This window comes from Ruditapes philippinarum, unplaced genomic scaffold (genome assembly GCF_026571515.1).
Source record: "Ruditapes philippinarum isolate M1 unplaced genomic scaffold, ASM2657151v2 ctg1589_1_1_1_1, whole genome shotgun sequence".
In the NCBI taxonomy this organism is placed as follows: domain Eukaryota; kingdom Metazoa; phylum Mollusca; class Bivalvia; order Venerida; family Veneridae; genus Ruditapes; species Ruditapes philippinarum.
The window spans coordinates 346,752-362,270 of record NW_026852705.1 but is presented as its reverse complement, the minus strand read 5'-3'; the positions used below and the strand labels follow the sequence as shown (position 1 = coordinate 362,270).

At 34.2% G+C, this 15,519-nt stretch overlaps 2 protein-coding genes across 2 annotated transcripts; both read left to right on the top strand.

Moving 5' to 3' along the window:
* Positions 1-164: 164 nt before the first annotated feature.
* Positions 165-4,513, top strand: LOC132722008 (uncharacterized). The gene is made up of 4 exons (XM_060706403.1): positions 165-306; positions 1,078-1,134; positions 2,092-2,138; positions 2,717-4,513. The coding sequence occupies exons 1-4, from the start codon at positions 165-167 to the stop codon at positions 3,800-3,802; spliced, it is 1,332 nt and encodes a 443-aa protein (XP_060562386.1). The 3' UTR covers positions 3,803-4,513.
* A 4,157-nt stretch (positions 4,514-8,670) lies between these two features.
* LOC132721960 (probable ATP-dependent RNA helicase DDX47) lies at positions 8,671-14,006 on the top strand. The gene is made up of 3 exons (XM_060706349.1): positions 8,671-9,083; positions 10,916-11,136; positions 13,058-14,006. The coding sequence occupies exons 1-3, from the start codon at positions 8,720-8,722 to the stop codon at positions 13,835-13,837; spliced, it is 1,365 nt and encodes a 454-aa protein (XP_060562332.1). The 5' UTR covers positions 8,671-8,719; the 3' UTR covers positions 13,838-14,006.
* Positions 14,007-15,519: the final 1,513 nt, after the last annotated feature.

Sequence of the window (15,519 nt, the reverse complement as noted above, 5' to 3'; positions counted from 1 at the left end):
TTATTTGTCTGGTGTTATCAAAACTTTAATCTGTATAAAATAAGAAGGAAAAAAAAACAACAACAAAACACTTTGTTGAGAAATGTGGTAATTAAGGAATAACCTGGAAAATTCGTGTGTTTTATATTATTGTAGTGGAAGGGGCGCTGCCAATCATTTGCAACATGTTCATATTCGCTCTTGCATGCACATCCGGGTTGTTTGGTCAGGTTGTTACGTGTATATACGGTCTTACATGCCCATCCGGGTTGTTTGGTCAGGTTGTTACGTGTATATACGGTCTTACATGCACATCCAGGTTGTTAGGTCAGATTGCCACGTGCATATATTTTCGGTCTTGCATGCACATCCGGTTTGTTTGACCAGGATCTATCTGGTTAGCATACCATTTTCCAAAGATTCACTTAAATTGATAACCGTCTGCAACAAATTTAAAGCGGTATGAATTGCACCAATTGTTTACGTGGTAAAAGTTTATTAAGTAAGTAAAACGAAAGTACTGAAGAACTTTAGTTTTGTAAGACTCCATTAAGATTAACTATCCAAAGCATTGACTTGAAATAAAAGAATCTAGGGACGCAGATTTGCTTAGAAGAAGTCCGGTACCATTAAACACTGCGATGCATATTACAGTATGAAGGTAGTTTTTGTTTTGGAGTTTCAAAATTTACTGGTACCGTTAAACATCAACGGTGAATATATATATATATTAATCAATGAGATTAATTTTGACATACAAGATAAAAGTAAAGACTAGAATAGATAAGACTTACGTAACGTTTATGGTACATAATGAGACAAGACTTTTCCTATCTTTCGAGGACTTATAATACTTACAAGAGTATTTTGTTTCTTTCTTTTGCCTATCAGAACGGTCTGAACTAAAGGTACGTTGGAACTTTAAAATGTACATTAAGTGTAGGATTTATATGGCATCTTTCGAAGATATTTTGATAACATAACTATCCGGATATATTCAATGTTTAAAGAAATATTTGTTCGGAAGACTTGGATATGTAGAGTACAGAGATGCAACATATATTTCAGGGTACATAAATCATATTACATATATTTCAGGGTACATAAATCATGCTAAGACCTCAGAGGAAACGACTCCTCCGGAAACTGTTGGTTGTAATTGTGATTATCTGGGCTGGTTTTGTTTCATACATTATTACCAACCGTAAGTGATAATATTATTGTAGATACTGGCAACAATGACGGTCAAGATAGCATGTTGACTATTTTAAAATTCGGAAAAATAACTTACAATTGCTTACACTGAATTTTGATGCCATGTCTTGTCGCAATACATCATCACACCGTATAATAAAAAAAATCACACCGTATAATCGAAAAACATGACAACAGTTGAAACCAACGAAGACAATTCTACAGTTATATCTGAGTCCAAAGTATTTCAAAGTAAAGCTTTTTAACAGGATAATCAGTTTGTGTAGATTTTAAGGGAATATAAACATGATTTTACCTAAAACATTTGAGAAGATACAACATCTGGACAAATACAGTTTTTTTCCGCCACCACATGTTTATAGCATATTGAAACTGTTGTCTTTTTCCGCATTTAAACAGTTTAATTAATTTAAGTTATGATGAACTTATGTTACGAAATCCAATACTTTCCTACGTTTGTTTTTTGTTGTTGTCTTTTTTTTTTTTGGGGGGGGGGGGGGGGGGTAAATGTCTCCTTTTCGATAATAACATTGATTGATAAAGACATAGATATATCTTTCCGATATCATACCAGATTGGCAATCAACATAATCGGAAAAAGAGACAGTAGGAAATATGTAAATTATGTAATTCACTGTAATACTGCCAAAGTTTTAGCGCAACAACCTTTAGTTAAAACATGAACACGGGCCAAGCAAATTTTTGAAACATATTCATTGAAAAACGTCAAGCATCAATTTTTGCACATAAAGTGTCGTGCGCCGCACCGATACTCAGAAATGTCCATTTAGCCAGGGACAAAATTCGAATGTTTTGGATGATAGAAAATTGGGGTGTTAAATAAAGTTAATACATCAAATGGCATTATCATATTAAATTAACATTTGTTTTTTCCAGATAGCACTACGAATTACATCATCGAAATATATCAAGCGAAGACCGAGGTAAACATTTCTTAAAAACTGTAGCTTTTATTTTGAATCGAAAACTTTCATGTTATATATTAGGCGGCATGCGGTACATGCACTGAGAACAACTGGACTAATATTATTCTACATACCATTCTCGAATGTGAACAATTAATAGAATTCCGAGTACAACCTAGCCCTATGCCCTCTTATTCATCTATAAATAGATTACTGAAATTCAAGTAAAATCAGAGACTCTTCTTTGCTAATCACCGGAATTCTAATAAAATCAAGTAACAGTAAACCTGATAATATTTCTGGATTAAATCTATCTTTATATTTAAATATTGGTGACTGTAGTTTAAGATTGTTTTAATTATGAATTTATAATTAGAAACTAAATAAATCATAAAATGAGCCAATATACAGCTAAAACTCGAAATTGTTCATTTATTGACAGTGTCAAGTAACGCAGGCACTGGAAACAAACTATTTCTAATTTCTATATGGGCTATATACTATATATTAGTCTTATTATAGTATATTACCCGTAAACAACATTAAAAAAGTTTGTTTCAAGTACCTGTGTAAAAAAATAAAACTTTTTGTTTCAGGAAACAAATGGATACATGCGCGCCAAAGAATTGCATAAACGATGTAACATACGTGGATATGATTATAACCAAGACAATGTTCGACTAAACTTAAAATACTCAACGGCTGATGGTAGCATTCAATTATGTCCGATTTGGAAGGCGGGGACTACATTTCTCAAGAGGCTCTTCATGATGAAAACACAGAAACGATTCCACAATGTAACCAATCCTTACAGCATAAGTTTCTCGGAAAAATTTGACGGTGAAATGGGAAATGTATATAATGGAAACACATCTAAAAAGTTTTTATTTGTCAGAAACCCTTACGATCGTCTGCTATCGGGCTATGTAGATAAGCTTCTGGCACCGAATCCAGTCTATTGGAATTTGATAGGTATTCCCGCCATAAAATATGCTAGGACTAATCCGTCAAATGCAAGTCTTACTTGTGGGCATGACTTAACGTTTGAAGAATATATAAAATATGTGATCTATGCATTGGGGACAAATTCAACAGATGGAAAACGCAAGAAAAACAGGAGGCGAGTTGGTATTGCTCATGACTTACATTTTGCTACCTTGACAGAAGTTTCTAAACCTTGTCATGTTAAATACGATTTTATAGGGAAAATTGAGACGTTCTCATCCGATTCTATTGAGCTGGTACGTCAGATGAAATTATTCAAAGCAGAACACATTCTAACACATAACGGAAGTGAGTTTGCAGCAGACGATGCTATACAAGACACGACATACCAGCCTTTCGACAAAAAGTTTCGCGCACATTTTTCAAATTGTATAAATCTAAATGAGGCTTTGAAACGATCATGGCACAAACTGAAAATCCGCGGTCTTATTGGTGATCAGGACTTGAGTAGACTTATAAACGAAGATGAGGTAGGCAAACTGACTTATTCAGATTTTCTGAACATTGCACGAAAGGCCAGGCGTGTATCAACAAAGGAAAATCGAAGGAAATTGAAGAAAATGTTTTTCAATCAATTTTACTCGTCTGTTCCCATGAAACTGTTGCAGGATTTAACTGTTGTGTATAAGGATGACTTTGAATTGTTCCATTATAATGTTATAGAGGATATTAAATGAGTGTAGATTCAATACTGAATTTATTGAACGAGTTGAACAACATAATATTACTTTATTCAACGAGTTCAATAAAGTTAGTAATTAATGAAGCTAAACGAATATAATATTCTATTTATCACATACCCAAAATAAAGACGCGCCTATAGTGTAACACTAACATTTATACACGCCTTTAAAGCTTCGTTTACATAACGCAAAAGACGTGGGTATGTGATAAATTCCATTTTGTGAGTGAGAAGCAAAACTCAGTCAACAAAAGAGTGATAAAGATACTTAGTACTCGGTAAAATCAATGACAGAAACGTTCACATGGTAAACTTTGACTGAACCTGCATTAAGTCCGCTGCATCAGCATCGTGTTTGTAGTTCCTTCAAAATTATAAGTACTGCAAGGTTCTAGTGCCAGTGTCACTGGGAATAAATATGCGTTATACAACGAGCAAAAAATTCATATACTGTATAAAGTTGGCTGTACTTGACTGTAATGTTTATCGAATAAATAAGTTTGTCCACAGTAAAACGATCATTATTTAAAAACATTACAATTTCCTGTGGACATCTAGCACGTCTTTACACAGAAAATCGACCGATGCAAGAAGCAGTCGGCAGGTTGATATTTGGCAAGTAATGGTTAAAGCAAATACTTTTTGCCGGGCCAAGAGGTTTACTTAACAATTCAGGCCAAGCGCCACTGGCTTGACACCGAAACTTTCGGTCAACACCTTTAAGGCAACAAATTATATTTTGAAAAAGTCTAAAATGTCAGATAAAGGTTCCAAACAAACAATATAGTGTTTGAACGGAAATGTCATTAAAAACCCTGATATCGAATTTTCACCCTTTACATCAGCTCCTTATCTTTTACATCACAATATTTTGATAAATTATGCTCATTCGACAATTACCTTTTCCCCACAATACATGTATGAATGTTCTAAAGGAAGAAGAAAAACGACGGAAAAGTATTTTTTGTGCTAGATAAATGAATAAATTCATTTCTTGAAGTTATGTTTATCTTTTATTAAGACGTCATCTTTAAATTGACAAATTTGAGAGTTAGTTTATAGCTACAAGTACATTTGTACTTATTTTGAACATTGATCATAAGTCTGATGGCAAATATTTAAGGCCACTAATAACAAGGAAGTTTTTTGTGTAAATGATGAAGAAGACCACTGGGCAATGACACATGCAAAATATTCTCTACGTGTGGGCCATATATTTTCATATACTTGTCTAGGCAAAAAAAATGTTCCCTAGTCGTGGGGCTTAACCCGGGCTATGGGCACTAGGTAATTAAATGTGCCAAATATATTAACACCATAAAGCGTCAGACATAAAACGTTATTCCGCAAGTAAATCAATGTAAACGAAGTGAACCCATGGTCATGACAATTCGACCCCCAGGGAAATGAATATCAATTGTATGTAACGGTATTGCCACATACCAAATATCTAAGCCTTGCATGAGCATAGTAGCTTGTGAGGAGAGGATTTTTTATGTATTGTCCAGGTCAAGCAATTATAACTGGCAAGACGAACTTGTTTGGTATGCGATAAAACACAACACTTAGGTTGAATGAAATAGGGCATTTTATGACAAATGTTACATAATAACAAACATGGCATGTACATATTTGTATCGAAATAACCAAACTGGGAGGTAAAAAGTATATATCTGCATCATAAGTCAGTGAAAACTAAGTGATTGTTTATAAATAAAACAGAAAACTGATGGGTTATTAATCATTACCTGTATCATAGCTTGTTATTTGCAATTTATTTCTAATGAAAGTAAGTTGTTTATTACGTTTTAGCTAAAATACTATAATACTACTAGCCAGAGAGCCGGAAAACTTCTGGCTGTACTAGGTCCTGGCTCTACTGAATAACACATTTCGGTTCTGGCTGAATCGGCTAGCCAGAAATAATACAGTAAACTCAATACAAAACGTCACCGGTTTATTATAAAATAGCATTTTATGTAAATTATAAGCCACATCACCACCGGCTGTTTCGGCTAGCTACTATTTCACACTGTATTACCGGTGCCAGTGATGCCAGTGTGTTGCAGTGATAGATTAATGATTACTCCAGGTAGGTTATAAACTCGGGTGGTATTTTTACATTACACTCGATTGAAAGTTGTCAAATACAATGCCTAAATCCTATTTTGTTGCTTTTGTTTTTTTTTTTCTAGTAAGATTATAACATGGGATAAGTGAATAATTGTTTTACTCACGATGAGTGAGTATATAAAGACAGGTTCTTATAATTATTAAGTCTTCAATAAGTATTGTTAAGCAAAACTTTTAATTAGTACTTTTAAGCAAAACATCTACTTATTTATGTGATACTGTTTCTGCATAATAACTTTTATTACTAGGCCATAATTTACATGTTTTCTTTTAATCTAGTCAATTTTACATAAACTAGTTAATATTACATAGTTTGTAGTTTTGATAATTCTTTTGTTTACTGCCTCGGGTGGAATTTCTTGTTGTTCCCATTTTATTATGTTTTATACTAGTCTAGTCAATATGACACTTTATAGTTCATATTTCTTTAATTAGTCAACATTACATGTTGTTATCGGAATTTCTAAATTCTCAGTAAGAAGTATAATTGTTTACATTTATTTTGTGTTAGTCAATATTTCATGGTTGTATTATGGCGGAATTTCTAATTTTTTCCCAGATAAAACAAATTGTTTACATTAATATGTTTCTTTAATTTAGTCAATATTACATGTTTGTAATAAATTTTGTTTATGGCTTTAATAAAAGCCCATTTACAACACAACACTTGTCTTGACTTATTCATTGTTTTACAAGCTACGCAAATTCTGAACCTGTACAGCTCAACCACTCACTACTCGATGGCCATAAAAAGACAGACTCTTTGCTTGAAACTTACTGTCCATTGACGATTGGGGAAACTTTCAGGTAATTGTGGACTCGTATCACCAGTTCATAAAATGTTTTGAGCGAACTTCTAAATAATCCGTGAAAATGGTTAGCTTTGTCAGGTCCAAATATTTTAATTTTGAAATAAATAGAGGGATTTTGTGTTATACACATAAACAGTCATCGCGCTTGCCAAATATCAACCCAGTACATATCAACCCAACTACTAATTAGAATAACCTAATTAGAACTTTGCTGCTCCTAATTATGAGAAATGAAAGTTCTAAAAGAACTTTGATGCTCTCAAAGCCGTTTTAGGGGAAATTATTTACTTATATGATTGTGTATGTCTTAATGAGAATGCTTAAAAATTGATTAGGATAAATAAAATCCTAATAAGTACCTTGTATTAAAAACTTAATTAGAACTAACAATAATCCAATAAGTATTTCTTTTCTCCAAATTAAGCCTTTAAATTAAAGTCTCTAATTAGCACTTACAGTCTTAAATCATATTTAGGATATACAAAGTCCTTAATTTTACGAAGTCCCAATTAAGATTTTATTTCTCAACTCCTAATTAGGACATACAAAGTTCTAATTATTACTCCTAATAAGGATTTTAAAACTCCTTACAAGGGATATAAAGTCGTAATTAGGCTTATTTCTCCTCATTAACAGTTAAAAGTCCTAATAAGTTGTAACTGGGAGTGACATAATTTTAATCGTTTTTTTTTCATCTCTTTTTAGGTGTAACAGAAATGAAAACTGGCAAAGTCCTTATCATAAATTTATTCATGATATTTACAAATAAAAATCCTACTGTTAAGCAGTAGGAACCAGTTTTTTAAAAGATAAACTTAGCAAATATATACATATATAAGTGAAATCTAATTACAAATGATTGTCTTTACATACATGATAAGTATCCGCAATATCCCACGCAAAGTGAGTCATTGCAGATACCAAACATGGATGGGATACCTTAACAACATAATATTATAAACACATGCCACTCTCAAACAGTCATGAAAAACCTTAAACATTAAACAAAATCACATGAAAGCAAAATATGGGAATAGTGAAACTTTGGTATTTATAATATCTGTATTGTCTTAATATACTGTATTTAAAGTATTTAAATCCATTTTATCAAATTAAATCAATAAGACTTGTGTATTTTGTGGAAAGAACAGAGAGAAACCGGGTTTACAAACCTTCGTTAAACTTGTTGACTACAAAACACTTGCCCCTACCCGCTATCCAGCCATGGACTATTGGTTATTTAATGTTTAGAAGCTATCTAGCTTGCAGACCGTAGATGCTTCTACTCAGTGCAAGTTCGTGCCTGAAATAATGCACGGGGCACCTGATGTGGTCTTCCTCTTCCTATATATACATTGTATAATGTGAAAATATTATTTTCAACAAGGCCTTCAAATAACCATAAAAATTAAATAATATCATAATAAATAATTAAAATTAGAAATTTAATTATAAAGGTTATCTCCATCTTATCCATTAAAAGAGATACATTATATATACCTTGATTATTTGAGATATTAATTGGTAAAATATCCGTTGCGCATTTCACTATCACATAATCCTTCAAGATATCAGAATTGCAAATATTCTTATTAATTTAAAAGCAAACTTTATACTCAATTAATATGTTAAATAACATTTAGTTTAAGTGTTGTAATTGCATGCTGTTTTGCCAAAAAAGTGGCCTCGTCTTACAAGTACAACAGAGATGAGAAAATGATTAAACACACAAAACAAAGATTGTTTTAAAAAAATATTCTTTTGGGGCGATTTTTTATATCAATAAATGGTATTCACAATCAACTCTCGAAATTTATGCAATTTTTGGTTTTACTGCATTACGACCATTGCGCAAAATAGAATGGAATAGAATATATTGTACCTCCGTTGCGCATTTTAGTCATACCAGAGGAGATAGTAAGTCGGGAACCAGACAAGGAGGAAACCAAACCACGCATGTTTTAAAAATGGCTGATTGTGATGAAATTAAAGATGAAGAAATTGTTAAAGAAGAAAACACCGAGCCTCAACTCGAAGAATCGGTTACGTTTAAAGACTTAGGGGTCGTGGATGTCTTATGTGAAGCATGTGAAAGTCTTAAATGGAAAACACCTTCGAAGATCCAGCGTGAATCCATCCCAGTTGCGTTGACTGGTAAAGATATCATTGGATTAGCTGAAACTGGTTCGGGAAAGACGGGCGCATTTGCTTTACCCATTCTTCAGACGCTGTTAGATAATCCTCAGAGATTGTATGCCTTAGTTTTGACACCAACAAGAGAACTGGCTTTTCAGATATCAGAGCAATTTGAGGCTCTTGGGTCAACAATTGGTAAGAATATTACAGTATTCAGTCAGTCTGAATTTCAGAACAATACATTTGCTTTCATTAAAGCCAAGACAAAGATCCTCCAGGAAAAGGATACGGTTTGAAGTTAGTTCTATCAATGGGTTTTAGAAGTAAACAAAAAAGGAGGGTATAATCTTGTATAATGTAAAATTATAAGGCCATGACAAATCAACTCTCACGCTCACATGTAAAATTTGTGAGTGTAAGTTAGTGTCGATCGAGAAAAAAGTTGATCAAACTGGCCCAGCACGGAATGGTAAGTTTCTCCCGATCCAAATTATAGCTAAGTATAAATTTTAACTGAATTGATTAACACCTGGAGCCTTCTTCCTTAACGACAGCAGCATTTGACAATATTTTTTATATTTCTGAATCAGGGTCAGCTCGGCCCCAAAACGTACTCCGCCCCCGAGTCAGCTTGTCCCTATTTTAACTCTGCACAGGTCAACTCGGCCCACTTTTCAATTTATTAAAATTTTGGAATCCATCCTTGGGACATAGCAAAATACATTGCATATTAATAAATGCATAACATGTATAATAAATGCATAACATGTATGTAAAATAAAGAACAAACATTTAAAATACCTGTCACCAACATGTGACACCACCACATGACAACACATGAAACCACCAAGTGACACCATATGTCACCACCACGTGACATCACGTGCCTCCACCACATGTCTCCACCATGTGACACTACCACATGACACCACATGTCTCCACCATGTGACAACACTACCACATCATGACACCACCATGTGACACTACCATGTGTCTCCGCCAGGTGACTGCCACGTGACACTACCACGTGTCACCAACATGTGTCTCCACCACATGACACTACCACATGACACCACCACCACGTGTCATTACCATGTGACACCACGTGTATCTAGTTATAGAATTTTCTATTTATAGAATTGCGTGTTTCTATTTATAGAATTGCGTGTTTCTATTTATAGAATTTTCTATTTATATAATTGCGTGTTTCTATTTATATATAAATTAGTATATTTAAAGATTTTGTTCAAACATTTCTTTGTTTGCTTTTAGAGAAAGTAAAAAGTCGAGCATTGCCCCGCCCGGCGGTGGCTCTTGTTTACTTTTCCACATAAAACAGCGTCTATATGTAGTTTTGTTTGCTGCTAACCTTGTGACGTCATCATATGACGTAATGACTGGAGATAGATAAGTTTATCCGGCAAGACTATTTGGCTGACATTATAAGCAGTAGCAGGATAAAAGATTATAGACTATGTTAAAGATAATATAAATAAATAAAATGTAATTTAAATATATATTGTAAGCCAATTAGACCGATATATACCTGTAAATATATAACTTAAGTCATGTGTTTTTGATTTTAACTATTAAACTATCTGTCAAAATGTAGGGCAAGTGCATTTTGTGAAGGGCGAGTAAATTTTTTTAGGGCGAGTGACCCTCAAAAAACTTTGAGGCCTGACTATGATTGAATATGTCTTGACATTCATAATCAATTTAAAAACACTATAGATGTAATTTTTAATATATTTAAAATAATTGCTTGATTAGTAATTATTTTCATTTATTTAATATTTGCAATTAATTTAATTATTATTGTAATGGTACTCTTGTGGTTAACCATTTTTAAAGGTTCATATCTCAAAGGCTACCATAGATATCATTCTTTATTCTTAAATATAGAATATAAATTATACTTCTTCACTTTCAAATTTGGAATGCATTTCTAAAGGGCAGATAATCTAATAAGTAACTTTTGCTTAATTATCAAATACATCAATTTATTATTGATCTTCTGTTTGCAGGTATAAAATGCTGTGTTATTGTTGGAGGGATAGATATGATGAACCAGGCTCTCATGTTGGCAAAGAAACCTCATATTATTGTAGCCACTCCAGGTAGACTTGTTGATCATCTCGAAAATACTAAAGGTTTTAACCTACGATCCCTAAAGTTCCTTGTGATGGACGAGGCAGACAGAATCTTAAACATGGACTTCGAACAGGAAGTGGACAAAATATTGAAGGTTTGTGTCTATTACATTAACATGCTTGAATATTTGAAATTTTTTTCTGAGTCAGCTTGGAGTTAGTTTCATGCTGATGGTTTGGTGAATTTGTGTGCCATGTCCTAAAAATCTTCTTCTTTTTTTTTACTGTTACATTTGCCATCTATACATGATGAAGGTAGAGGGATTCTAAAATTTCTGGGAGGCATAGTCATGATGAGATGTTGACTCATTCGACATCATTGCTTGCTCCTTGCTACTGTGGTATGAATCCTGTCACAGTACTTTCCATTTTTCATATGTTGACACTATCTGGCAAGTTAACAGAAGGACAAGGTGGCAGCTCAGGCCTTCTTCCATTGGTTTAACAAAGCTTGAAAGTTGCAACATGATATTGGCAGTGCTGATGTGACTTATAACCCAACAAAAAATGAAATGTACTTGTTCAAGAACTAAAAGACTGTAATTGTAGCTCTAAAGTAAAAGTTGTTTATATAAATGACATATGTTTTTTTCTAAGCTGTACATGAACTTCTGCAATGGAGCAAGAAAATTCTCGAAAAGAAATGTAAGTCTCAATGACATGATGTGTCATGAACTAGAAATAGATTTGTATAGGTAATACCTAGGAATGAAAGATAGAAAAAAATATAGCTCTTTTTGTTTATCAAGACTGTTACAGTAATTTTGCTTTGGCGTGCATGGTTGTCAGGTTGTCTCAAATATATTTTGGTCCACCTGAAATCTTAGAAGCACTCTTTGTTTTATGTGATAAAACAAAAAATAATGGCCTCAAATGTAAAATAAAACCTTCTCAGAAAATCTTAAAGACAACCCTGGATTGTTCAAGTTTCAAATAACTGTGGCAAAAGTGTCAATTTTTGTGTCGCCTCTACGGAGTAGTGGCGACATATAGGGATCACTTCTCCGTCGTCTGTCTGTCCGTCTGTCCGTCTGTCTGTCTGTCCGTCTGTCCGTCCGTCCGTCACAAAACTTGTCCGGACTACCCCTCATAAACTACTGATGCAATTTCATCCAAACTTTACAGGAATGATCAGTATCAAGTCTAGTTGTGCATATTGTCAGCATTTTCCGGTTCAATGATTTTTGTCAGAGTTATGGCCCTTTAATAATTTTAATTTTAAAGTTTGTCCGGACTACTTCTCTTATACACTAATGCAATTTCAATGAAACTTTACAGGATTGATCTGTAGCTCAAGTCCTTGCGCATATTGCAAGGGTTTTCCGGTTGAATGATTTTTGGCCGAGTTATGGCCCTTTGATAAAAAGGTATTTTTTTCTGTGTGTTGCCAGATACACAATAGCTTGTCCGGACTACTCCTCATTAAAACTACTGGTGCAATTTCATCCAAACTTTACAGGAATGATCAGTACCAAGTCTAGTTGTGCATATTGTCAGCATTTTCCGGTTCAATGATTTATGTCAGAGTTATGGACCTTTAATAATTTTTATTTTTAAAGTTTGTCCGGACTAGTTCTCTTATACCACTTATGTAATTTCATTGAAACTTTACAGGATTGATCTGTAGCTTAAGTCCTTGCGCATATTGCACGGGTTTTCCGGTTGAATGATTTTTGGCTGAGTTATGGCCCTTTGATAAAAAGGTGTTTTTTTCTGTGTGTTGCCAGATACGCAAAAGCTTGTCCGAACTACTCCTCATAAGCTACTGGTGCAATTTTATACAAACTTTACATTATTGATCAGTACCAAGTCTAGTTGTGCACTGTCCGTCTGTCTGTCCGTCTGTCACAAAATTTGTCCCAACATGAAATTGGCCATTATGAGGCGACACATGTGATTACTGATCGCTCTTGTATGAAATATGAATTGCTCCAAGAACCATTCTAATCATAACTCAAATGTCGAGGTTAAACTAGTTGACTTAATACTTATGCAATTTCGTAATTTCTTTTTCAGGTTATACCAAGAGAAAGAAGGACCTACCTATTTTCTGCTACAATGACCAAGAAGGTAGCTAAGCTGCAACGTGCTTCATTAAAAGAGCCAGTGAAAGTTGAAGTTTCGTCAAAGTATCAGACTGTAGAAAAACTTCAGCAGTCATATCTCTTTATACCTGTCAAATTCAAAGACGTTTACCTTGTTTATGTTCTCAACGAATTAGCTGGTAATTCATTCATGGTGTTTTGCGCGACATGTGCAAATACTCAGAGAGTGGCTCTGATGTTGAGAAATCTAGGACTTATGGCAATTCCTCTACATGGACAGATGACTCAAGCTAAAAGACTTGGGGCTTTGACAAAATTCAAAAGTAAGTCTAGATCAATATTGATAGCGACTGATGTTGCAAGTAGAGGACTTGATATTCCACATGTGGATGTTGTGATAAATCTAGATATACCAACTCATTCGAAGGATTACATTCACAGAGTGGGGAGAACGGCAAGAGCTGGACGTGCTGGGAAGGCTATAACTTTTGTCACACAATATGATGTTGAATTATATCAGAGAATTGAACATTTGATCGGCAAGCAATTGCCTCTGTATCAGACTGAGGAACAAGAGGTAATGCTGCTAACGGAGAGAGTGTCAGAAGCACAGCGGCACGCCAAAATGGAGATGACAGAAGGTGTAGGGAAAAAGAGAAAACATCGACAACAACAACAACAACAGGAAGATGATACTGAAGAGTCATCCGGTGTGAAGAAAAAACTCATGAGAAGGAAGAAACATTATTAATAAATTTCACTTTGTTAAATATAGATCTACATATTTTGATAAGGCAGATAGATTAAGAATGTAAATTTTTTATGTGACTTCAGCTCTTGATAAGATTGTTGTATTTTGCCGTTAACTGATTATCTTCTTGTTATGATGATAAAGTGAATAATAAAATAGTACAAATGTATGCTTTAAGATATTTATAAATCTTGACTTTAAAAAGTATACAGAGAACTCTCATACTCAGCCGGTCGATGTCAGCATCCAGATTACTGGTTTAAGTTTTTTTGCAGTAAAATAATTTTTACTATAACTTCATTGTTTCTTTATTAAAGGGTAACATGTAACTTCTTACTCCAGATAGATTCCTGGTCCAATTTCTTTTGGAACATACATGTTATTTATCAACATCTACATATTATTTTATACGTTATTTATTACTGTTAAGCATCTGGTCCAGAACTGTGTCCAATTTGAACTTAGAATCAATTTGAAAACTGTGAGATTTTTAGCTCACCTGAGCATATGCTCAGGGTGAGCTATTAGGATCACTCTTCGTCCGTCGTCCGTCGTACGTTGTCCGTTCACACTTTTCAAACGTCATCTCCTCTGAAACCATAAGGCAGATCATAATGAAACTTCACAGGGATGTTCCTTGTGTGAAGCCTTAACAAAGTTGTTCAAAGAATGTCATTCCATGCAGAACTCTGGTTGCCATGGCAACCAAAAGAAAAAACTTTAAACATCTTCTAGAAAATCCAAAGAGCTAGAGCTTAGGTATTTGGCATGAAACATCTTCTAGTGAGTGTCTACCAAGATTGTTCAAATAAAAGCCCTGGGGTCAAAATTGGCCCCGCCCCAGGGGGTCATTGATTTTCCCTATATGCATATAGTAAAAACTTTAAAAAAATCTTCTTTTAAAGAACCCAAAGAGCTTGACCTAAGATATTAAGCATGAAACATCTTCTAATGAGTGTCTACCAAGATTGTTCAAATAAAAGCCCTGGGGTCAAAATTGGCCCCGCCCCAGGGGGTCATTGATTTTCCTTATTGTGTCGCCTTGAAAAGGTGACATATAGGGGTTACTTTTGTCGGCGGCGTCTGTGTCGGCGTCCGCTAAAGCTTGTCCGGAGCATAACTCAGTCACTATAAGTCTGATTGACTTCAAACTTGGTATGCATGCTTCTTTCAATAACCCAAAGTGCAGTGCACAAGGACCGGTACTCTGCAGTTCTTATTTTTTGAGTTATTGCCCTTTGTTAATTTTCATACTTTAATTTTGTCCGGGCCATTTCTCTTCAACTAAAAAAGCTATAGACTTGAAACTTCATAGGATGATAGATCTCATTAAGAAGAAATGCAGTGCACAAGAACCTGTACTCTGCACTTCCTAATTTTTGAGTTATTGCCCTTTGTTAATTTTCATACTTTATTTTTGTCCGGGCCATTTCTCCTAATGTATAAAAGCCATGGACTTGAAACTTCATAGGATGATAGGTCTCATTAAGAAGAAGTGCAGTGCACAAGAACTGGTACTCTGCATTTCTTATTTTTTGAGTTATTGCCCTTTGTTTATTTTCATTTTTTAATTTTGTCCGGGCCATTTCTCCTTAAGTATAAAAGCTTTGGACTTGAAACTTCATAGGATGATAGATATTATTATTAAGAAGTGCAGTGCACAAGAATCGGTACTTTGCATT

What these genes read in the sequence shown, in the direction of transcription:
- LOC132722008 (XM_060706403.1), top strand. Translation starts at nt 165, where the DNA reads ATGTTCATATTCGCTCTTGCATGCACATCCGGGTTGTTTGGTCAGGTT. An exon ending in TCCTCCGGAAACTGTTGGTT is followed by an intron (nt 1,135 to 2,091) that starts GTAATTGTGATT and finishes TGTTTTTTCCAG; the next exon opens with ATAGCACTACGAATTACATC. An exon ending in TATATCAAGCGAAGACCGAG is followed by an intron (nt 2,139 to 2,716) that starts GTAAACATTTCT and finishes TTTTTGTTTCAG; the next exon opens with GAAACAAATGGATACATGCG.
- LOC132721960 (XM_060706349.1), top strand. Translation starts at nt 8,720, where the DNA reads ATGGCTGATTGTGATGAAATTAAAGATGAAGAAATTGTTAAAGAAGAA. An exon ending in GGCTCTTGGGTCAACAATTG is followed by an intron (nt 9,084 to 10,915) that starts GTAAGAATATTA and finishes TTCTGTTTGCAG; the next exon opens with GTATAAAATGCTGTGTTATT. An exon ending in AAGTGGACAAAATATTGAAG is followed by an intron (nt 11,137 to 13,057) that starts GTTTGTGTCTAT and finishes TTTCTTTTTCAG; the next exon opens with GTTATACCAAGAGAAAGAAG.